We start from the raw sequence: 25,134 nt of genomic DNA, 5'->3' as shown, positions 1-25,134 counted from the left end.
AACCGTGTCACATTTACAATAATGTATTGTAGTTAAGCTGAATAGACGGTACACTGTGTAGTTTAATATCTATCTGCTATGTTAATGGTGTAGCATCACACTGTCAAAACTGATTTCTACGTGTGCAACAGTGCATTATGCGACTTTCTAGATTAGTGTGTCAAGAAGTCAGGCTGCAGAAAATGATCAGATTAAGGGCAATCTGACATGGGTTCTTTGGATCAGGGAGGGTTGAGCTCGCAGACCTCTCTCTCTCTCTCTCTGTCATCCCTCCCTAACGAATGAGTATCTGAGGTGAAATATTGAATTTTTAAATTCAAATTATTTATTTAAGAATGTATTTTAATAATAGGAGTAGAAATGTTTCTCTTACTGTGCAGACTCACTGTAAATATTTTAGACATTTGCTGTACCAAATGAGAGAGAAGAGAAAGCAGGTCACAGTGGTACATGCATAGATAAACACTGCCTTCATGAAGTACAGCAACCCCATGGCTGGTAGAGTAATACCACAATAATGCTTATTAAGAAATCAGTGGTGAAGAGATTGTACAAATTGCGACTCTATTAAGACTGACTAGATTTATCTTAAGGTCTTCATTCTGTGTGCTGCTGTTGTATTATTTGCCCCTTGGGTTTAAAATTTGACCAAACTGAATGCCTTCTGATCTTATTTGTAGACTTAATATTTGTACATGAACTTAAGGTGACACAAGGAGACAAAAGCCAAACACTTGGACCACCCACATTATTAAGGTCAGTGTGTAATTTATTCCCAGACAATACAATTCTTGGTACATCGACTTCATTGTATGTGGGTCCGAAAAAAGTGACTGCTCATGTAGAAACACAATGTCCTCTTTGATTAAGAAATGCTGCTGACACAATTTAAGCATACGGCGACAAAACAAAGATGTGACACAGGCACTCTGCACTATTTGGGCCTGTTTGTTTGACAAGTGGAGATGTTCCTGAGACATACAGTATGTCTTGATATTAGTGCTATGATGGACACTACCTCCTTGGCAACTATAAACTCACCTTTCTTTTTCTCAATCAGCCACCTTGACAAAAATTCCCTCAGTCATCTAATTTGGAAGATTAGAAATTCTACCTATCTCCTCACCAGCTGCCTCTGAAAACTTAAGCTGTCTTTATTTCAGCTAATCCACTTATTATATTTGTAGGAGCAATTGCTGTCTGATTTGGCTTAATTACCTTCCTGTTGTCGTAGGTGCCTCGAGTAAATCCTTAAAATCGGATGGCTCATTAAATGATCTGGCATCGTGTGATATGGACGAGCTGATAAGTGAACACTGTACATCGGCGAGCTGATCGAGCAAGTGTGATCCTTTAACTGACAATTCACAGACATCAGTATAGACAGGAGTCCTAATATTGACAAATGCTATTGCCATGCAACGTTGCAGAATGTTGCAATCCATAATGCAGAGTTTTCCCGAAACAAGACAAAAGCCAACATTCCCAACAAAGAAAGCACCTACATTATATTCAGACAAACATAATGTAGCTTGTGTTGTTTTTTAATGTACAAATAATCAAAATACAGTAAATGGGGAGGGGGGGGTGTTATGTTTGCATAGCCATAAACTAAGGTAGGGAACAGGACACAGACACATATAGTATAAGTACTGACCCCGGCCCACAGCAGTCAGTCCATCTGTCAGTTATTAATAGGGTGGTGTACCCAAAGAGGAAAGCATAGTGGGGAACAGTTGTGGCTCAGTGTTTAAAGACTTTGGATCTTTGCTACATCTGGACAGAGTTTAACAGTCACACTTGTGCCAAGTCAAAAACTTTTCAAACATTTTTGACTAAAGAAATAAGATCCCCTGTTTTGCCTCAGAGGCCCGATCCCCACATTCCCAGAAAATATATATGTAGTGTCCTTTGGATGAAAACTAGATTAATGGTATAATACTGCATACGTTTGGGTAGTTTCCAAGAAGCATTCAGTCAGAGTCAGTCAGGGCAAAGGGGTAGAAAAAACACTTTACACAAGGGTATGTGTCTCATAAAAAGGTGCAATCTGTAACAGTCAAAAGTGCTCTCCCTGCTTTGTAATGGTATGGTTTTATATCCAATTGAAATGCGACTGCAATGTTGAAAAACTAAATCCTTAAAAAGTTGTGATCCCTGCAAATACAAAACAAATTAGTCATCACTGTAGTGTGATAAAGTATATTTTCAGCACTTTGTCAGTAAAACGTACAGTAGTTAAAAACTTGAAAATGACAATTTACAGATTACACCTTATCGAGTGGAGAAATCTTTAAAGCAGCAAAAGATAACAACACTGTCTCAAAGAGAAGGAAAAATAAAAATTCCAGTGACATCCATAGTTTAGTTGTTTTTTTTACCAGAGATCTGCAAACCACAGACCATGGTGCAAATATTGTAAAAATAAATACATAAATACATACATGGGTAATTCATCCTTACATACATACACATTGTATCATAAAATAAGATAATTATAATATACTTATAAAATTCATATGTACAAATGCATAGTCCATATGCGTCCAACAAGAGTCCAAGCAATGAATTCTCCTCTCTTTGTTTCGGGTTTTGTTTGGTGTGTGGTTTCCATGTGGGTATGTGTGATGTGGGTTTATGTCTGTGTGCTGTGGTGTGCATGGCACTTACTGTACAAGAACACAGGGGTCACACACCAGTTCACTCTGTGCTGCTTCATCTTGTCTCGCCTCCAGAGTCAGTGGCTTATTAGTGGGTAAAAGTTCACAGGTCAAAAGTTGAGAGGTACGTGGCCAGGCGTCTCCGAGGAGTCTAGTGTGCGTGTCCGGAAGAGCTGTGTGAGTGCGAATACGGAGGAGATGAGCACAGTGCAGCGTTTGGCCAGTAGCCTCACCCCGTCACTCTCCCCCTGACCCTGTCCAGACCCAGTGAGGCCCACACTCTTACTCGCAGCACCAGTTCCAGCTGTCTCAACAGCCACAACAAACTCCCTGTACAGACCCACTATCTCCTTTAGCTTTTCCTTGGCCTCCTGACCGTCACTGTCCTCATCCCCGAGGACCAGACTCGCATTATGGCAAATGTCACAGCCAGAGCAGGGGTTTGTTCGCAGGCAGGCAGCAGACAACTGAACCAGAGCACTGAAGCTGTTGGATAAGGAACGTAAGGCTTCATCAGGAGCCCAGCCCACACGCGTGGCCCGCTGACACCCAGATGCTAGCCGTCGAGCCTCTGCCTGGAGAAGACTCCTTTCAGCCTCTGTCATGGTGACAGGGCTTGCCCCAGTACAGTTTGGGCCAGGTGCTGGGGTAGTACTGCCTTCATTTCCATTATGATTGAGGTCAGGTTCTACTTTTATGCCTGTGATATCCTGCTTTGAGTCTTGATATATTGTTTGTTGTGGTTGCTCAAGTGCTTCGCACTCTAAGACCAGCAGAAGTTGATCTATATCTTGACGAAGGGAGGCAAATCCTCCCTTCAGCCCGCCATAATTTTTGTTGGTGAGAGAACGAAGAGGACCACCAAAAGAGGTCGTGGGGGAAACTGGACGTGAAACTAAGGGACTAATTTCAGAGGAGGCAGTTGAAAAAGTAGAGAGTGGGCGGGGGTTGTCTCGCAGCAGAGACAAAATATTGGGGTTTGGAGGAGGAATTGTAGGAGAAGGGACAGGTGGCTGTCGTGCGGGTTTGGGCCGTGTGCGGCGGGAGAACTCATAAATGGTGAGCTCCTCATCAAAACTAACACCATCCTCAGTGTCTCCACTGAAACAGTTGGCGTAAACGGTGCGACAGCCACAAGCCTCCCGGTGCTGCTCTGGTGGAGTACTGTCTGCGAGTGATGAGGTTGGTGAGTCCCCACCGATTTGCATGCTGGACACACCTCCCAACCCCACGGCTGAGTGGGCCCGTGACTGAGGCTGCTCTGATGAAACACTACCACTGTGTGTACCATTCTCTTTTAAAGTCAGATTAGGGTGTGAGCCATTTGTCCCATTGGCCTTTTTCATATGTGAGGTCACGTCCTGGGCCTCTTTGATGGTGGCTATAACAACCTCAGCTCCATCCTCTAAAATGTTCCCTTTGCCTCCTGTTTTTGAGGCCACAGTCTCTGTTTCCTTGACAGGGGTCTTGTTCAGGTCGGATAAACCACTGGCTACAGACAAACCAGAGCCAAAGCCAGATGTGTCTCCATTGATGGAGCTTGTGGAGGGATAGTCCAGAGTTCCCAAAATCTCCTGGGAACGGGTCATGTACCAAGGCAGCGCCTGGATTTTCCCTCTCAGGGCTGATGCTGGCAGCCTGCCTCCCAGGCTGGAGGAGCTGGTCCTCAGGTCTGATCCTGATCCTGATCTTCCATGTTCTCTGTTCTCTTCATCTTTAGAGTTAGTTGAGGTGAGGGAGGTGGTTAGTGTGAGAGATGCATCTGTATTTTTGGGTGACAGGCTCTCATGGCTCAGAGAGACCCTCCGGGGTCCTGACTGGATGCTGCCATTGCGGCTGCTCCAGGGATGGATTCCATTTGGTGAATTTATGCTTTCCTTGAAGATCCCTTTGCTTGGATCAGTAGGGGAAACAGGAGAGCTAGCAGGTAGTGACAAGGGGTGAAGATTAGTGGGAGACGTAGGTTTTGGGGGAACAGGAGGGGGGATAACTAGTTTTATACCTGAATTAGAGAGAAGGATAGGGGGTAGGTTTGGTGGTTTCTTTGAAGAAAGGGTAGTCCCATTGGTTTGCCCCTCAACTTTAGCAGTTTCCTTTGTATCAGGAATGTTTGCTTTGTGTTTGCAAATCACATGTGCCCCATTCTCATGTGTCAGATCTTTATTCTGCTTTGTGATGTTTACCTGCCTCTTCGTCTTTTCCTCAGTTTGCGGTGTTGTGATCGGTAGAGGTTGCTTGCTGCACCTCACTGCTGTGATCAGAGGTGATGAAAGAGGCAATCCACCTGCCCCAGATGTGACAGACTTGAACTCCATGGTGTCTGGCTCCATTTCCAAAAGTTCAGATGACAGACGTCCAGAGGCGTCTCCATTGCAGTGGGCATATGATCTCCCATGCTGGGGGGACTTGGGAGGAATGATCTGAGGTTTGGGAGGCAGCTGAGGCTTAGGTGCCAATGGTGGTTTGACTTTAATTTCAGGTTTTTGTGATGGCTTTGGTGCTTTGGGTTGTTGGTTGATAAGCTGATCCGTGGGTCCTTTAAGTGTCTCCACTTCCTTCTTTATTTTAGAGGATTGGGCTTTATTGGCAAGGGGCTCTTTCCCTCGGGCAGCTGGAACACCATTCCAGGTGCCACTCAACCGATTAGCATTTTGCCGGTCAGCCAGTTCAGCATCTGTAAAGGACAAATCAAAAGAAAAGACATTTTTTAATCAAATTGATGTCTCAGCATTGTCACATGTGGCCATCACATAAACACAATGCCAGTATAGAAGCTTCAGAAAAATATGACACAGATAAATCATCTTATTTGTAAATGATTAAAAAGCACTGCAATGTATATTTCAAAATAAAATAAACAAAAACATCCTGTGAACAAACCTGATAGATCTGGAACTGGTGGAGTAAACCTCTCATGTGCATCAAAAAACTCATCCTCAGACTCTGAGGCAGTCTCTTTGACCAAAAGAGCTGGCTTAGGGTTGGGTGAAGGTGTCAGGAATAGACCCTCTTCATCCTTGGAGAGGCGCTGCTCCGCCTGTTCTGCTTTGTTCCCGGGAATTGAACTCGTCCTTTGCGGGACTTTGGGAGGTATCTTTTTCTTTCTTCTTATTGGTGATCTTTGAAATGGTGTGCTGTCAATCATTCTCAAATCTCTTGAGCTAGGAATCTTGGAAATGCGCCTGAGTTCCTTCACTCCTTGCTCTTCCACTTCTTCGTCATCATCATCATCATCATCATCACTGGTAGCTTCAGGTGGACTAGGCAGGAAATCAGCCTTGGAGAGATCAGCATAGCAAAGGCAAGAGTTGTCATTGCCACGATAATTGAGGTTGGTGGGTCGCAGAGGGCCCTGGTGGCGTTTTGGCTCTAGGAGGTAGGGGTGGTGAACGTCCAAGCTTGGTAGGTCCTCGACTGTGCGTTGTCCACGGAGTGCATCCATGCGAGATTGGGCTTTAGTTGCGGCAGTGCTCTCCTCTAGTGCAGCACTCAAGGAGCCACTGGACAAGCTGGAGAAGCTGCTGGTGACCCGTGGGTCAGTGTGATACCAGCTGGTCTCCAGGTTCATTTCCTCATCCATAATACTAAATTTACGTCGAGCGTTTCCTGTTGCTCCTCCTTCCTCTTCACCCTCATTTTCTTTACCTTCTGTTGTCACTATTATCTTAACTTCCTGCTTGCCTTTGTGCTCCTCTCTCTCTTCTCTTTCTTCTTCTTTCCTCTTTTCTTCCTCCTCTCTCCTCCTTTCTTCCCAGTCCTGACTTGCAGGGTCTGAACGTTTGTAATTCTGTGAATCCATTGGGTCATCCTCATCTGTTGAGTCATCTGAGTCACTACAGCAGCGAGACACATAACCTAATAACACCAGGAAAATACACAAAAACCAGAAAAGCAAAGCAAAACTATTTGTTAGCACACAAGAAAAACATAATTGTGTTTCAATTTTGATAGTATTACTTGCTTTTCTATCAGTACCCGTACTGGCTGGTGACATACATCAACATATAATGTTTAAAAAAGTCTATCGAAAGGCCAAAGCCATTAAGTAAGTAATCATTTTAAGTGAAACAGTGTTTGCTCACTTGATAGGGATTCATAGCACACGCCCTCTACTACGGCGAACTTCCCACACACACCTTCTTCAGCAGGAATACGGTGCACCCTCACTTTTGGGCGCCCCAGACGGAAGACATTGACACTGGGATCCACCAGGAGTTTGCAGTAGCCTCCCAGCAGACACCCTAAGTCTTTGGCTGCCAGAGAGTCCATCAGTAAGGCAAATGGCTGTGAGGGGGAGGGCATTGCAGAAGATAAGGTAAAGTGGTAGTGAGTCAAAGGGTAAGGGAGAAAAGCCGATGGAGTGGGAGGAAGAGGGGGAGATAGTCACCTTTGAGACAAGTGAATTAGCTTTATATAGCTAACACACACTCCCTTAGGCGTCATATTGTTTGTGTATTGAAGGAGAAACGCCTGACCTACATTTACTCTACAGTAGCATGAGATTTGGCACAAATCTAGTGTGGTGAGTGAATATCCATTTTCCACATCTGTGTCACAGTATAAGTGCCTACACATTAATGAATGATAAAGTCCAGTGTACCCATCTCTTCCATACCTTCATGTCGTGCAGTGAGATGCGCAGTAGGCAGACTTTGTCGGACTCTGTGAGCAACTCCACACGGCTGATGCTGCTGAACTCGACCAATGTAGTGATCACATTGAGCTTGTGGTTGATGACCTGACTCATTCCATACTTGGCTCCAACCAGCAGGCTGACCAACACCTCCCTGTCTTGAAGCTGAAAGTAGATGAGAGTGAAAAAGGGTAAAGCAGAGGAGAAAAAAAATGAAGAGGAAGCAGAGCAATGGTTATTTGCTATATGCTTTGACAAATGGACCCACCAGCCCACAACCCTTACCATCATCGTAGCTGTGTACGATCGTCCTCCATATGAAATGAGCTCTCCCAGCTGAGTGAGGTATGCCAACCGAGCCTGAGCAGCAGATATTACCTACAACGCCACAGTGGACGTCGAAGAAGAGATAACCAGTTGAAATATTATGGTTGACTTACTGACCAAAACAATGCTCTCCACAGAGAAATATGCTCAACTTTGCCAGAAACATTACACAAGCCCCAGACCTATTATTTCCTTTTTAATTAGCCTCCCACCCACCCACCATCTAGCTTTCTCCCAAGCTATTATACAACTTAAAACCACAAGGAGATTAGCAGACACTATAAGAGTAAGAGTCAACTTAAAAATCACCCAAAGCTCTGCTAAACTCTCACTATTTATCTCATTACGCCTCTCAGTGCTTCCTCCCACTCATCCATCAGTCTGTTTCTACCTTCTGGCGTGGCTCTAGCAGGGACTGGATCTTTTTGAGGTGGTAGCTGATGGCTTTCCTCAAGTCCTTCTCCCTCATGTTGCTCAGCAGCGTTGGAGAGATGAAACTGTTCAGGCCGAACTCCTTTCTGTCATCACCACACATGAGAGAAATCAAACTATGCAAACTGATACATAATGAAGAACTCTGCAACTTAAACGGCTGCTAAAATTGGAAGTGAAGTAACAGTGCACCACATGTGCTGTGTGCTTGATTAAGTTTTTAGTTTAAATATGGTGCATTATTTGGAAGCAAAAGGGAACTTGCGACAAGGAAAAGAGTAGAAGTCATTGAGGAATTGTTGAATTGTTGAATGAAATATACAGTAGGACATAGATGATTTTAGAGAGAGGCTTTGATGATATTATATCACCAACTTGGTCTTTCTCAAGACAAATGACCAGCACCTAGTTTTTGGTGACTCACGTAATACTCTTGATAGACGTCCTGGTTTGTCCACAACTATCCAGTCTCTCGTGCATGTGCAGCGCTGCCAGGCGAAGTGCAGTGTTACACTTCATCTCCACTGCAAAACGCTCCTGCAGCACGTCCCCGACACTCTGAAAAAGATATAGTCACAGTGTGATGCATACAGACAATGCAATTACACATACGCATTACAAAAAACATTACCCTAAACATACAAATTAACAAGTGAAAAGTACCAGATTTTTATATTTATTTGCTTAATATACCATGTGCTTTATGTCAGACCTTGCAAAATACAGAGCTCATAAGCATATTTGTAGTTAAAACCAACACTGGGACACCTAAGCTACCCTACACATGACAAAAAAAAACACAGCAAGCACAATGGAACACTAGAACAATAAATCAACATGACATAAGTGGCACTCCCAGTGCTTTACAGTGCACTAATTATATGCAAAGACAACATCTGGCTGTGAGACGTTTCATCCAGGGTAGTAGTATATAAATAAAGTGTCAAATCTGTGTGTGCAGGAGATGACCAATTTCTTTGTTAATTCACAAAATCTTTACAGGGTGATAAAATGCCAAAATAAATGTTGTTTTATTAGATTAGGATGGTTTTGCACTAATATAACATGAGATGGGTCCCACTTCTGATTGTGAAAAAGCTGAGTTCAAAGCACAAGTCTCTCAGAGGAAAGAAGGACACAGAGAGAAAGTAGCACTGTAGATGAGGGACATAGCTTCTCTGACCTGTAAAAAGAGGTACTCAAAGGTCGAGGGGTCATCCTGCAGCAGGTCCATGGGGTCTCTGGGCATGAAACACACCCTGAACAAACATCGGTAATCATGGGAGTCTTTTTTCTGCACCACCTGGTGAAGACAAGAGACAGAGGCATGACGACGAATACAAGCTCTAAAAGTAAAGGGAACAACTGGTGCGTGTGTGTGTGTGTGTGCAGTCATGTGTGTTCTCGGATTCCTTCACCTTCTGTATAAATTCGTCCTCGTGCAGCAGCAGTAGTTTGGTGATGCTGTACTGTTGCTCCAGCACCAGGGCAAAGTACTCAATGGCCCGGATGGACAGTTTATCCTTCAGAGTTAGAACAATGTCCTGGAATTGAAAAACCAACAGTTCAGACCCCCTTAGACAAACGTGTTTCATCCCAGTCTACTGGTGGCAGATGGTCAAATCTGATATTCCCCCTCTCACTTTCCCTTTGGCTGGGAATATACAAACTGAAACACAAATACTACAAAAGTGGCTGTAACAATAACAAAGTGCTCATGAAGACAGTCACCTGACCAGACAAGGACATGGACCTCTTGGTGGCTGACTATGAACTATCTCATGAGGTTTGCGATCTCGTTTTGATCTTCTCCTCACTTTTATCTCTACATCATGACGAACAGTTATAGAAGCAAGTCTACCCACACTCTGTCACCCTTGGGGCAATCACACCATAACTTGTGCTGTGCATTAATTATGAAATACACCCACTTGTTTCTAGAAAGTCTTTCACCACTCATTTCTGGTCTCATGATGTTTTTGAGAAACTTCTCCAGTAACATTAGTATATTGTATATTAGTATATTCAGAGGGAACACTAGTGTTAAACATGTCATCAACCCAAAGATATGGTGGTCACCTCTTGTGCCTCTTGTTAGCAAACTGCATCATCCAATTATCCAACAACAATTCAAAATGTATTAGGTGTAAACAAGTGGTGTAGCTGATGTAGCCTGTTAAAGATTGAAATTTGGACCTTTCATTATAGGGCCTCTATGTCGAGCTTTTTTCAGACATGAACATTCAGCTGTTTTCTGTTAGGTGTCACCTGGGTAGAGCGCCCAATCTCTCTAACTGTATTCTCTCATGGGCCCACTCAGACATTTTTTGGAAATTTTACGGAGGGGCTGACAGGAAATTATGGAAAATGTCTTGAGAAACAATTGCGGACATTTGCGTTCTCACATACAGCCCCTCTCGAAAAGCTCAGGAAAAATTTCTGGACCTCAGTGCATGTCTAAGAGCAGCTAAAGTATACAATACAGTATATGTAGTACATATATAGAGTATACAAGTCTAAATACTCAAAAAACTGGTAAAACTGCAAAGCAGCACTGAGATACTTTTTAGCACTTACCTTGACAGTGGTGGCATTATCAAACTTGAAGGCCTTGGTCTGTCCATTCTCTAAATAAACCTTTAGGACATTGGGCAGGAAGAGAAGAGAGTTTCCCTGGTGAAGAGAAGAGAGACATGTCAGTACGGTTTGACAGGAAACAATATCAAATGAGAAACTGAGGAAATAGGAAAAGGCAGCAGGACAGCTTAGAAAATATGACCAAATAAAGATGAATCAACTGATGATCATTCATCTGTGGTTCACAACAGCCATCATTCTGGGTCAAATCAGGTTTTCCCACCTGAGTGTGCCCGTTGACCACCACCTCCTCTGCAAAGCGCACTTTTACTGGATTATTCCTCAGACGAGCTCTCTTCTCTGCTGACATGATCGATGACTTGGGATTCTGCAACACACATGTATGTGAGGGAGGGATGGACCGGGACACACGCACTTGTCAAATTCAAAACAGGGGACTGACTGATTAAATTCTGAGATCAACAAAACTTTGAGAAACAAACAGCCACAGCTTTAATCAAAGAGCTGACACATATGCATCGACACGTCACAGAAGACGTGAGATTACAGTCACAAGCTTTGAAACACACGGAGGGCTAATGTTTGAATGAGGAATGGTGTAGTGACTCTTTGAGAGTGTGTGTGTGTATTGAGAGGAGGTAATCAATGTCTTCTTTGTACTCACTGTCATGTGCCGCAGAATAGTCACTGTGATACAATCGTCCAAGTCCCTGTGCAAAGAAAAAATTCACACACCCAGAAACATGTGAAAACACATGCACATGTACACACACGCACACACGCAAGAACTCATTAACTGTCTGTCCAGCTGTCAAATAAGCACTTTCTCCTCTGTCCTGGCCAATAACTTACTAAGCAGTTCTGATACACACGCACGCGCGCACACACACACACACACGTGCGCAAGAATACACATCCATAAACACAAACAATCGCACACAGCAAACAACTATGACTGCATTTAATCACCTGACTCACCAGACCCAGTGCTTATATTACACAGGTCCTAATACCTGAACTGGTTTTCAGACAGACAGACAGACATCTCTGCAGTTGTTCTCACCTTAGGATTTCTTCCACCTGCTCGGCACTCAAATCCTCAAGCACTGTATCATTAATCTGCACCACATGGTCCCCAAGGTACAGTATCCCATCTGCAGGACTCCCTACACACACACACACACACACACACACACACACACACACACACACACACACACACACACACACACACACACACACACACACACACACACACACACACACACACACACACACACACACACACACACACACACCAAATGAAAAGTGAGCTTGCATTAAACAAAAATCGCTGCACAAGGGATTGCACTTTTAGTCCAGAAAAAGAAATGGAGATACACAGAGATTTACACAGTAATATAATAATAATAATATTAATAATATTAATAATGATATTAATAATAATAATAATAATAATAATAATAATAATAATAATACCTAATGCAATTACCTGTTGCAATCATCGTTATAGTTTAAGACATCATTACATCCGTATATGTCTCTATTATTCTTGTCATTATATGACCCACTCTGACCGAGCTTGAATACACCACTGGACTCAGGGCTTTTGGTCAGCCAAAAGCCCTGAGTCGTAGTGTCCCTTGCTAGCACGTCTCTTAAGGTGTCGGTGAGTGATGCCTACAAAGTGCACACCGAGAGTTAGTGGACTGTGAGTAAATATTCGCTGATTTTACAAAAAGTGTATTAGATTAAAATCACGTACTCCCAGCTGAGCTCTCCGGGATGTGAGGGGTTACAGTTATTCTGGGTCTCACCCAGCTTGGCTCCGCTTTGCTTTACCAAGCTATTTATATTCATTTGTCTTTAGGCAAGAGAGCACGACTGAGGCACAACAGTCTCAGCTAACTATAACACACATACGCACATACACATTAAGTGTATGTTTATTTGAACACATGCAGTACGCCCATGCACACATATCTTCACACAGAGAGCCCCGTCTGTCCCTGGTTTTTGAACTACTGACAGCATGACACACACACAAACACACACACCCTCTTGCCAGATAAGGCAACCGCCCTCTTGTGAGGCTTCATGATGGCCCTGCCAATACCATGATCTTTGGATTTAATCAAGTCTCCTCTCTTCCTTTTCCCTTTTATCTTTCCTCCTAATCCACGACTTCCCTCTCATATTCACGTCCTCACCACAAGGACCTCACTCAGTCCTCCTACACCCAAAGGCGTCGCCCAGCCTCCCTCCATCCCAGCACTCTGCATACTTTCACACTCATTATTTTGGTCTCTTTGCTCCTTGTATATTCCCTACGGGGGTCTCCCTTCTGGCATCATCAGTGACTATAAAATCTTGTCCTCTGTTATCACCCCTCTCTCACGCTCTCTTACTCACTCTCTCTTTCGCTCTTTGGTATCAGATAGCAATTACAGAGCTGGTACTAGGGTGGGACCCTCCTCTGGGCCTTTATCAGCCTAATTTACAGGATAGACAATAAAAGTAATGGATCAGCAGCCCCCCCCCCCCCCCCCCCCCCCACCACACCACACACACACACACACACACACCCCCCTCTCCCCTCCCCCCTCTCTCTCTCACACTCTCACTGTCACTTTCTCTTAATCCACACTATCAAAGTTGCCTAAATGAAAAGTGATTGAATCAGGAAAGGATGAGCAGGTGGCTCTGTTCTCTGGCACGGTGCCTTGCAGTTTGAATGCCAGGAGAGAATCAATGTATTTGTGTGTGTGTGTGTGTGTGTGTGTGTGTGTGTGTGTGTGGGTGCGTGCATGTGTGTGTGAATGTAAGAGAGAAAGGTGGGGGTGCACCACCTGTCTTGCTGCAGGCAGTGCACTGTTGCATAAAGCAGGTGGCCATTTGGAGAAGAAGCAGGGAAACAAAGTGCACTCATCCACATAGACAAACATGTCTCTCACACACACGTGTGCGCACACACACACACACACACACACACACACACACACGCACATACAGGTGCCATGTACCTGTGGCGATGTCCCTGACCAGCAGGGGTGTGTTTCTGGTGAGCGTGAAGCCATGTCCAGTGCTGCTGTCCAGGACCGGGTCCCTGGTGATCTGCAGTGTCAGCTTGGCCTGGAAGTTCTGGTTGGACAGACTGTTGGAGCGCTGCGACCGCCCATCGCCTAGCAACCGCTCTCTGAGGAGGTCAAATGAGGTGACAGGTTACCCTGAGGGGAGACTAAAACATTGTGGTCATCAATAAATACATTCAGATGGATTAGAGGCGAAATAGCTGCTGTGTCCTGTTCGCTTTCAGCACCGATCACATTCCTTAACAAGTCATGTCTTTTGTTCATTAGGCCATGACCGACTGTTACTGTAAAAAGCAGTTGAAGGACTTTATTTTTATGTTTTTACTGTATATTATATATTGTATCGTGACAAATAATTTCACACAGATAAGGCAAATAACTGTTATTTTCATTGTTGATTAGATGGCCTTTTTTTTTTATATCAGCTTGGTTGCTAACATTTATTAGCAGGCCAAATAGCCATAACTGAACACTTCCTCAAAGATCAGGAGTCAGAACTGAGACACATACACATAAATTCTTATACGTCATCAGCCCAAACGCACACTGGTTATATATAGTATCTGTTCTGATTCCTTTGCATTAATATCGTATTCTCTAATCTCGTATCTTATTCTCTTTGACATGGTCAGAATTTTTCCTCCAAGATTGACTAACCCGTGAGTTTACTGGGCTGCCTCCTCAGTTGAGAGTGAGAAACTACTTGGTTGACAGCAAGGAAATGACGGACTCATGAAAGCATATTTGTGGTTCACTGTGGGGTGTGTTTGTGTGTAAGAGGGATCAGTCAGGTTGTCTATATGTATGTGTGTGTGTGTTTTCAGACCCCACCTTTTGATTTTTGAGGGTATTTGTTTCTCTCTTTTTATAGCCATCTCTATGACATTTCACGGCTTCTCAGCTAAAAAAAACTAATTTGTCTCCGAACACACTTTTATTCTAAATGATTTACACCACACAGCCAACACTTTTTCTTTGCAACAGGATCTGGGCAGCAGGCCCAGGAGTGAATGATGCTGTTTTCTCCGCTCTCTATGCCGAATCTTGATTGTTTTGTTTTTTCTCTACAATAACTTCTTGTTTGTTGTTGACGCAGGTGTTTTATGTGGGGGTCGCCATTTTCTGCTAGCCACAACTGGATTTGTGGTGCCATCACTTTCTGCTGCAGACAAAAATCAAATCAATGTTTTTCACTCAGAGAAGTGAAGTGTAACTCAGTGTGTCGTGCATTATAATTATGTCCTTTCTGTACCTGCTAAGCGACTCACGGGTGCGACGTATTATTGTTCCCACCACCTGCTGCACCCGACTGGCCCCCCGAGCCGGAGACCTGCTCCTACATCGCTCCTTCTCCTCCATTTATCTAGACGGACAGAGAGAAGGATATGAGCCATAGAAGCAAAGTGCCGGGAGAAAAAGAAACATACAAGATCAGAGGACAGATTAAAACTGCTCAAAATACGTTTAGCTTGATTTTCACAGGCTTTGTAGTCAGTGCCTGAATTGTGCTCCAGCTAAATTTGCATTTCATCTGCTGTTTGTACATGCAGAGCATGTAGCCTGCCTTGAATACAGAGAATACCCAGCTATGTGAACGGAGAGCAAGAAAGGCTGAGAGGGGGTGGAGTTTAATCTGCTAAATGACCTGATTCTCAACAACAATTGTGTCATCATAAGTGACCAGAATTAAAAAAAAAAATCAATATAATAGTGCTTCAATTTGCATGTTCACTATACAACTCTGCAGCTGTGCCTTTTCTGCTTAGCCTGCCCTTTACACTGGGGAGTGGCGGGGACATAGTGAAGGTCGGCATTGAGCCTCGACCAGATCTCAAGATTACGACTTCCCTTCATTTTGTTTTATTTCTTTCTGTCAGCCAATCAATAAACTGGTATTGACCTTGTAGAGACTAGTAATACGAGCTTCTCTATTATGTTTAATATTTACTTTGCTTTGAATGTAAAAGCAACAGGTTTTTTAACATTCAAATTTTAATGTTAGTTTGCTTTGTGATACTGTTTTACTGTTGTTTTGTGATATGCTTAATTGGCTGTGCAAAGCTGCATTGGACATCTTGACCCCATGAGGGAGAGAAAACGAGGTGGAAAACTTTTGGCAGGAATGGGAAAAGTAGCGACCCGGACCTGATCGATCCAGCTAACGATGACAGATGTGCTCCTGAAACCTAATGATCCATACCTTGGCCTCGCCGGCCTCCAGAGCTGAGAGTGTAGTTTGACTGGCCCGCTGAAATATGGAGGTAGCGTCTGCAAGCCAAGACACTAGACAAGACCTTAAATTTCTGCCAATCTTCCACAATTGTCTGGGGCATTTTAAAACATCTCTTTGTACATTAAATCAGGAGATAAGTCATTACATTGCAATTACCTAACTGTACTTTCAGACTTGATTTATGTGGAAACAAGACACACTGCATTGCAGTCAATAGAGGATGAGTTAAGTCGTATTCATGAGATAGAAAACAAGTTTTGTTTTTTAAGACACAATCAGCAGCAGGATTTCAGCTTGTCTCTGTTGTAGTTATAACTGATTATAGGCCAGCGATGACTAGCCTCGCTCCATAGTAGAAAAGTATGCGGTTTACAGTAAGTCTGTCTTTTAAGCGGATTAAAGGCACTCGTTCTGCACGGGCCCACACTGGGCAGGGTGTCACTTCAGCACCTCCCGCTGATCCGGATTGAGGAAGATAGATGTGGATGAGGAGGGGATGAGTGAGGCTAGGTAGCTGACAGCTGCACACGCGACAAACCGAGTGCGATTATTGACACACGCCCTGTTCAATCACGGCGAAAACAGGAACTGACTCATAGTACAGCTTCACGGGGATCACGATTCATGTGTGGACTGCTAAATAGACTTCGCAACCAGAATGTGTTCTATTTGCTTGACATTGTGTTGATTGGAGGCTTGTGCTTGTGCATGCGTGTCTGTTCCACTTGTGCAGTGCTGCAATCAATGCAGAGGCAGTTGACTGTTGTTTTGCAGTCAGTCTCCCTCTTTCACTCTCCACCTTTTCTCTCTCTCTCACCGACTCTGTCCTTGCCGAGTCAGGGAGTCGTCTCCAATGACAGTTTCTCTGGGCAGCAGCAGCCAGCCCTTTTCTTTATATACATGCACGTCCTTAGCAGGGGTTTACTATCCTCCCTCTGCAGTAACAGCACATCTTTATAACCTGCACAAAGCAGCTCTAGTGGAGCAGGAGTAAGGGTAAACAGGCTGTAGTGTGTAGTAGCATAGATGGTTCAACCCCTGAATCTCTTGAATCTTTGAACAATTGAATCACATACATGAGGATGAGCTTTTACACATTACACATGGTAAGCTTCTGGAAAGGGCAGGGCAATATTTGACATGCGCTCGGTCCACAGGAAATTCAAACCAGGCTCAAATCTTGTCCTCATATTTTAGGGCGTGAGAGCGCGACTCACCGTGATGTGGCTTGTCTCCTCAGGACTCCGGAACACAAATACCCTCTCGCCCTCTGAGACATCGGCTCTGCAGCCCCTCCAGGATTGGCTGAAAAGAGGTGGAGAGGGGTCCTTGTGACCATCAGGGCCAATCCCGATCTGGTGCGGCCACCTGTACGTAGCAGAGTAATGTCAGAAACCTGTCTAACCCCATGAACAAGATGCACAATCCACGCAACGAGGTTATGATCGCAACGGAGCGTGAAGCGACCAGATATCAAGTCTGATTACGCTGTGTACGTGTTGGCTTTTTAACCTACTTATAAGCAACAGAGCTACATTCCAGTTGTGGATAGCTTCGGAGTGAACACGACAGCGTGTCAAGCAAAGCAGATGTGAGTCCAAACCAGCTATGTGGTTGTGGTTCTCCAAGAGGCCCCTCCTCTGGTCCCCAAGGCTCTCTCTCTCTCTCTCTCCCTCTCTCTACTCCTCCGCAGCCTCAAAAGCACATGGCAGTGTGGAGACGAAGCACTCCATCTCCGTCTGGTTGTCTAGATTAAAATTTCATACTGCCCAGTTCAGTTAACAGTTCTTACTGGGCACGCTCAAAAGGCAAAGAGGACAGCCTGTGAATCCTGATGTGGCGGAGAGCAAGAGACGATCCCAGGCAGGCGCCCATCTGAGCCGAAAATAAAAGCGGACAAGTCTTTCAGATGAACATCGGGGCAGATATGGCTGAAACCTTAGCCGGCCTCTGATTTGCGAGAGAAAAACACACTGGGGGAATGCTTTGTTGTGAAAAGCCTGGGTGTTGAATGACGCGAGACACTGAATAAACATTCTTGATCTCGTCTAAGGAAACCACCTCATTTTGCACTTGAATGTTGCTCTGTGAAGTAAACCCTCACTCTCCCCGGAGGCTTTCATCGAGGAGAGGGAGCAGAAATCAAGGAATTGATTGTCCCTTCTGTGCAGCTCGTCCATCAGGCCCCGTGTCCCATGCACGGAGCTCTCTCCCGAGGCCAGTGTGTCCCAGTGAAAAGCCAGCAGAAGACCTGGACCCACACAGACTGCAGGGCACATGAATAATGCATGGTGCTAATGCAGCTAGCTCGGCCTCCGCCGCCTCCTTCTGCCACTTTGCCAAGACACAGGCAACAAGAGGCGCGGAGCAGAGAGACACACGGGGAATTCGTATGGGGGGTTGGGGGGGGGGCTCAGCAGGGCTGAGAAAAAGGGGAAGGGATACAGAAAAGAGAATTGGTCGAGGCAAAGAAAGGAGAGAAAAGGACAGGATATTGGAGGGGGCGAGGAAAGGGGGAGAATTTTAAGGAGGGTGAAGAGGGCAGCGCCACAGAAATGAGGGAGTAAAGCTGCGGGAGAAGAAAAGGAAGAACAAAAGTGTCTACAGTGACACGTAAAAGAAGTCCGTCCACCGGGAGGAGTGAAAGGGAAGCTGATTAATGCAGCATTTCTCCTCCAACCCAGGGCAAACAAAGCCAGGCAGCAGACATTGATGTATGGTCAGTCATCAAACGAATAAATACATAAAAGAGCAAACCTGTAGGATTGTTACCATTAGTCCTCTTTGCTTCTTTCTAATGTGGTGACTGCATTCTCCATGTGATGCCAGGGTCAAATCCAAGACAGTAAAGCCTGTGTGTGTGTGTGTGTGTGTGTGTGTGTGTGTGTCTGCGAGCTGCTTGATGAGTTTGCTCCTAATCTGGTTCTGAATCAATAGTAATCGCGAATCCTGTCCTCAAGTCCCCAATCTGCCCCGCGTACACGACTCATCAGCGAGCCTTGTAGTCTGTCTGGCCTTTCACTCATTGTGCCTCCTCCACTCCCATCACCTTCTCCCCCCTCCTCCACTCTTCACTGTACAAGGAGAATATTTGTTTGAAGTGCTGTTAGATAATGAAGGCTGTCTTAAGCCTTCTGTTTCAGTGTCTCCGAGACAAACCACCGCCCACACACCCCCCACTCCCGCTGCTCATTTTCCCCACACAATGTCTCTCTGTCTCAGACAACACGGTCAGTTATTCAATCCTGAAGCCTGGTATGAGTACACATGCAGTTCATAGAGGTCGTCCACTCTCTTGTCAGGGTTTGAGAGGTGGAACTGAAGTTGGTTAGTGTCTGTGCAGCCTGCTCCAGCCTGCTGGATAGAAAACAGCCAGACGAATGCTGCTGAGCCAGATGGGGGCTCATGGAGGTCAGACCAACCTGGACACGCCCCGGAGAAGCTGCATCGGGACATGAAATGGGGGAAAGGGAATAAATTTCCGGAATCAGCTGACGTCCTGCTAAATATCATAACCCAAGCTAATGGATGTGACAATCTGACTGATCTGTGTCTGAAATAAACGTGTCACTTAGCTATTAGTTAGAAGACTGGACTCAGCATTTGGACAATCTGTTAATGTAGTTAAAAAAAAAACCTCAAGCACAATCAGATGCGCATACACACATATTCAAAACCAATGTGATTTTTTAAGTGAAGTATTACACAAGTGGGAAGCAGACTCCAGGAGAAGCCTTGCTAACAGACAGCACTGACACCCACCCACCCACCCACCCACCCACCCACCCACACACACACACACACACACACACACACACACACACACACACACACACACACACACACACACACACACACACACACACACACACACACACACACACACACACACACACACACACACACACACACACACACACACACACACACACACACTACCCTTCAGTCAAAAACGACGCACCGGATACAGCTGCACCAGATGAGGTAGCAGCAGCCAGGGTCAGGTCAGCAACTCGACAATTCATTTTTGGCTCAGTCACTGGACACAGGCCTCGGTCAACGTTCAGTCTATCAGCAGCACACTTGGCACAATTCTTTTTTGCGTGTGTGAATATCTGGATGACCTGAAGTGAGGGTCACTTGTTTTTATGAGAAGCATATGTTGGTTTCAGATCTCATAAATACAAAGTTGTAAATGTGAACTACCTCGAGTAGAGGAAATTTAAATAGAAAAAGATTAATTTTTGTATCACACCTGTATCAAACAGGTTTAAGAAGGGGAAATAAAATAATCTAAATTATGATTCCCATCTAAAATTTAAGAAACAGAAATGAAGAAGAAGGTTGCAAGAGCTGACTTAAATACATTTAAATGTACTTGATCTAGGCTGCAAACAGTTTTATGCTTTCATTTATTATTATTATATTTAAGTTACATTTTTATTATTACATTTAAGATGCAACTTTGTGGTCACAAGCAGCTTCTGCAACAATCAAACAAGAGTGTTGGAAGTTAATTCAATCACAACATCGCCTGTTCTTAAGACATGGAATATGTAAGGTTTCTATCATTTCATTAAATTTTATAATATTAAACTATCTCCATGAATGCCTAGATAGGAATGGATCAATCCTGATGACGTTCATGGGAAACATCACTAATTTTTTTGGTGAACTTTATCTATTGAGAGAATTGCCAAGAAATGTGATTCAGACATCACGTCTTCCACCAGATACAATGGAATCGCTTTGGCGATCCCTTAACAATTCATCTAACGTCATCAGATCCGAACTTCAGTTTGGTCCACTACTTTGATTTGTAGCTAAATACATGGAGATATAACAATGTTCCCATCACCATCAGCTGCAAAAGTGGCAGCCAAGGGATGGTTGAATTCTCTAAATTCTTAGGAAAAAGGCTTCAATGCCTCCTTTCTAATCTTCTTCAGCGCAGGGTACACAGGGCCATTGTTTACAAAGAGATGACCTTTGGAGAACTCTTTGGATATATGGCCATAGCTCCACCGATCGATTAATGGTTAGGTCAATAAAATGTCAGAAAATGACAACATGCCAATGCTTTGTCCCCAACCCAACGATTTTCAGTTTACCTTTACTGTCAGTAAAACTCTGAAAAAACAGAAAACATTCCAATTTGAAAAGCAGGAAATTGAAAACTACACCATTTTTCTGAAGAAAATGATTCAACTATTAATTGCTGATTATGCTGATTGTATTTCTGCTGACTGACTAAGCAATCAACAAATCATTACAGCTAATTTGTATGTGCTGTGGTATGTGGGTATGGACATGTTAACAATCCATCAGTACTGCTCAGCTTGTAAGTGTGGCGGTGTGGCAGGAGAGAGTGAGGTTCACCCTGGACATGAGCCGACGTATAGAAACAAATAACCATTCATGCTCAGATTTAGTGACGCCAATTAACCTTTGGATATCGGGAGGAAGCCAGAGTACCCGGCGGAAACTCCAAGCCTGATCATTCCTGCTGTGAGCTGGCAGTGCTAACCACCACCATGTTAAACAGAAACATTAAGTAATCTTCCACTCCAAATTACAGTCAGCTGTCAAACAGCGGCATAGTGGCTTGTTTGCATGTTGATTGCAACTGTAGCTGGTTATTTTTTGCTGTTTATCCAGACACAATCAAATGTCCTGTTCTTTATTCAGCCTGTCAGCTCATTCCATTAGCATTAGGGAGACAGGGCTCACTGTGCGCCACTCATTTCATTTCCCCTTTCATCGGCGACCTGGCGAAGCTTGAGTTCCCCAGCGCGCTGTTAAATAATGGGTCTTTCAAAGATTAATAGTGCACCGCATTGTGTTACAGATCCCTATCGATGGTTCGGATGGTTCGGGAAAGAGAAGGACAGTGAGAGAGAGAGAGAGAGAGAGAGATCCTGATGTCTGAGGAAGGCTTTTGAATGTTAGCGGATGATAGATGTTGCACGTCTGGAAAACTGTTTGCCTCCACTTCTTCTGTTGTTGTCTGAGCCAATTTCCTTCAACTCGCGGATCCTTCAGAAACTGCACAATAGTAAGTAAAAGTAATATGAGTGCAGCCAGCAAGTCTGCAGCTACAATAGGCCCCTGGGCTCTGGAATAATATACTTATACATATATATACAGCAATATTTTATATTACAACGAAGAATAGAAGAGTATAAAACCTAGTTATATGAAGCTGATGATTTACAGTAGAGGCCCTGTGTATCTTTTTCTAGGCTAATGCTTTTCATCCTCTTTATTCTATGTTCATAAATAGAGTCAATCTAAATTACGCCACCACTGCCAGTCAATCGTGCCATCATCATGGCGCTGTCACATCAATGAGGTCATGCCTCCCTTTCTCGTCTGCTGGACTAATCCTGGTACAGTTTGGGGGGGGATATACAAGTGCACAGTATATCCCAACTCTGTTCCAATATCTTTTGATATGCCCATTAATAAATCAACCCATCAGCACATCCAGAAAACTATTCATCAATTCTACCTTTTACTATCATTATAATACAATGGATGCAACCCCCTGACCCCTGAATTCCTTTAGAGAGAAGGAGCGATATTGACGAATCAGCAGCTTTACTGCAACAATATGAATCGAGTTCTTGAACAGGTTTCAGTTATGGGCTGATGTAACGATCTGTTGGCGAAGGCACTGGACTGGAGCAGTGAACAACAGCCCAGCAAACACAGTCTGCCCTGCAGACATGAAAGCAAGACCGAAGAGGGAGGGAGCGGGAGAGGCTGGCTGGCTGCAGTAAGTGGGACAGAGGAGCATTCGGCAGGGCAGATCGAGGCTAATGCAGCCAGGCATCAAGTCTTTTCCTGATGTGCGAGTTATTCTGCCCGTCGCGTTTCTCCTCTGGCGGGATGACCCCGGAGCAGCAACTGCCATCACATGTCGTAGCATACATCCCTGAGTCACAGCACAGTGCCTGCAGCAGTGGCACAGCTCGGGCAGAGCGCACACACAGACACTCGTGTGCACCCGAGAGTAAGAGGAAAACACTGAGCATTCACAGCTACTTCACATATAGGCTACACTTCACAGGACCAAAATGGCATCCATTCATTCATTACTTCTGCCGAGGAGGTAATGAATGAATGGATGAATGATGTTTGTTTGCTTGCTAGCATTAATACTAAAAAAGTCACGGATGGATTAGCATGAAATTATTATCAAATATAGGTCCTGAACATGGTGACAGGAAAAGGTAGATTTTGGCAGGGATACAAATCCAGATCTGGATTGAATTTTGAAGGATTTGTGACCATTTGACATTTTAAGTCATACCTTCACAAATACATTACATTTAAGAAATATATATATATATATATATATATATATATATATATATATATATATATATATATATATATATATATATATATATATATATATATATGTAGGTCAGATGAAGATAGGAATGCAAGCTTTGGAAGAAACAGCATCTAGCTGGGGGGTTGCTCTTGTTCATTCATTCATTAGGTGTTTTTCTCTGTGCATGTGTTTAACTGTAACCACAAGCAGTGTCATCATCATCATCATCATCATATGATGCTGTTAAAAACACGCACAATGATCAAGGTACGTGGCGTGTCTGTACAAGTCTGCGGTCTGACACGTGCGTCTGGATGGAGTCGCCATCGGCGGTCGTATTAAATCATGTCGTGCATTAAATGAAGGCCCCAGAACAGCAAAACGCATTGTTCCGGTCTAGTTGTGTTGCGCTTGTCATGCCTGGCACGGCACGGGAGAGCGCAGGGCAGAGAGAGAGCTGCTGCTGATGATGATGATGGCCAAAAGGATGAAGACAGACAGGAGGGAGAAAAGGGGGAGAGACGAGTGTCCCAGCTGGCTGCACATCGCCTACGCCCATTCATAGTGTTCGTGTGTTCACTAGCCAGACTCCAGGCATCCCGGGATCCGTCAGGATTCAGCCCGTCCGTGTCCAACGTGTAGCCAGTGACGGTGACTCCACTGCGCATTCAGCAGCATGGATGTGAACCATCAGCGCACACGACATGTGGTGGATGTGGCACGAGAATGAACCAGTGTCCGCTGGGTTTTGATTGCGTATTGTATATGTACAGTACCTGATCACATACATCCAGGTATGACTGATCACTAAACACACATCGGCCGTGTGTATTGTCCACGAATGCTGAACAAATGCGTTTAAAACAATCGATATTCCCTGTACATTGATCTCACACTAACTTTGATCAGTGGCCGCAGCCATGCCGGGGGGGGGGGCTAAACAAAGAGAAAAAAAAGGTCAGTCTTTTGTTGCTTCCTTTATAATCTTAATCGGATTTAAATCTCTGCGGGTGCAGCCTGCTGGCGTTGTGAAAACGTCCGTCAGCTAAATGATCCCTTTCGGCCAGATGAATATATCTGTCCGAAGGACACCAATGGATGTGCAAGGTGCAGCTGTGAGCGCCCCCCGCTCGCCACCGGGCTCCTTCAGCAGACAACAACACCGGGGGACGCCGAGAAGACTCACCTCGTGGTGCGTGGAGGAGGCGGACGGACCGGGAGTCTGGGGAGGACGTCCCCCCCAAAAAAGATCAGTCCACCGTTATTTGTTTTCTCAATATATATCCGCGGCGTCCGCCCGGGCCGGATGATGGTGGTGATGTGGGGTGTGTGTGTGTGTGTGTGCGTGTGTGTGTGTGGGAGGGGAGGGGAGGGGGGGTTGGCTATGTGCTGGATGCTGTCATCGTACTGGGGCTGCTCTCTGCTTAATCCTCGGCCCTGAGCTCAGAAATAACCCACCCACCCCCTCCCTCGGCTCGTCTCTCCTCCTCCTCTGTCTGCCCGGAGGACCCTCCTCCACAAGGTCAATTAGTCATAATAATAATAATTTCAATAATAATAATAGTAAAAATGATAATAATAATTATTGTTATTAGTATTAATAATAATAATATTAATAAAAAATATCTATTTATTCTAGGTTTTAACACATTCCGCTCTCTGTTCTATGTTTTTACTCAATGTGTGTGTTTTTTGTATTTTTATGTTTACACCATAGAGTAACATTTTAATTTCGTTGTATGTACTTACTTACAGATAATTCTATTTAATTCAATTCAATATTATTTCTTGACTTTTATCATACAGTTTACCAGCTT

The 25,134-nt window shown here is 44.3% G+C and overlaps 1 protein-coding gene across 3 annotated transcripts; it reads right to left on the bottom strand.

The window, feature by feature from the left end:
* Window positions 1–751: 751 nt before the first annotated feature.
* frmpd1b (FERM and PDZ domain containing 1b) lies at window positions 752–24,740 on the bottom strand. Of its 3 annotated transcripts, none has more exons than XM_035649997.2 (17): window positions 24,504–24,740; window positions 17,193–17,343; window positions 14,995–15,105; window positions 13,674–13,846; window positions 11,714–11,816; window positions 11,315–11,360; window positions 10,913–11,017; window positions 10,630–10,725; window positions 9,471–9,596; window positions 9,236–9,355; window positions 8,477–8,610; window positions 8,012–8,138; window positions 7,579–7,671; window positions 7,276–7,458; window positions 6,743–6,944; window positions 5,541–6,515; window positions 752–5,334 (listed from the first exon to the last, which is right to left on the bottom strand). In XM_035649997.2, exons 3-17 carry the CDS (start codon window positions 15,099–15,101, stop codon window positions 2,771–2,773), a joined length of 5,154 nt encoding a protein of 1,717 aa, XP_035505890.1. In that variant the 5' UTR covers window positions 15,102–15,105; window positions 17,193–17,343; window positions 24,504–24,740; the 3' UTR covers window positions 752–2,770. The 3 variants fall into 3 exon arrangements, with proteins under 3 accessions (XP_035505890.1, XP_035505892.1, XP_035505891.1); XM_035649999.2 differs by having other exon boundaries at window positions 6,797–6,944; window positions 24,504–24,739; XM_035649998.2 differs by lacking the exon at window positions 24,504–24,740 and adding an exon at window positions 17,492–17,883.
* Window positions 24,741–25,134: the final 394 nt, after the last annotated feature.

This window comes from Scophthalmus maximus, chromosome 9 (assembly GCF_022379125.1).
Source record: "Scophthalmus maximus strain ysfricsl-2021 chromosome 9, ASM2237912v1, whole genome shotgun sequence".
Classification (NCBI taxonomy): domain Eukaryota; kingdom Metazoa; phylum Chordata; class Actinopteri; order Pleuronectiformes; family Scophthalmidae; genus Scophthalmus; species Scophthalmus maximus.
The sequence above is the reverse complement of the archived record's forward strand: the minus strand, read 5'-3'. Positions and strand labels throughout refer to the sequence as shown.

Coding starts and splice junctions, on each gene's coding strand:
- frmpd1b (XM_035649997.2), bottom strand. CDS start 15,101: ATGGAGGAGAAGGAGCGATGTAGGAGCAGGTCTCCGGCTCGGGGGGCC. Junction 11,817..13,673: donor GGTCAGGGACATCGCCACAG/GTACATGGCACC, acceptor GTGTGTGTGTAG/GGAGTCCTGCAGATGGGATA. Junction 10,726..10,912: donor TGGTCAACGGGCACACTCAG/GTGGGAAAACCT, acceptor TCTCTTCACCAG/GGAAACTCTCTTCTCTTCCT.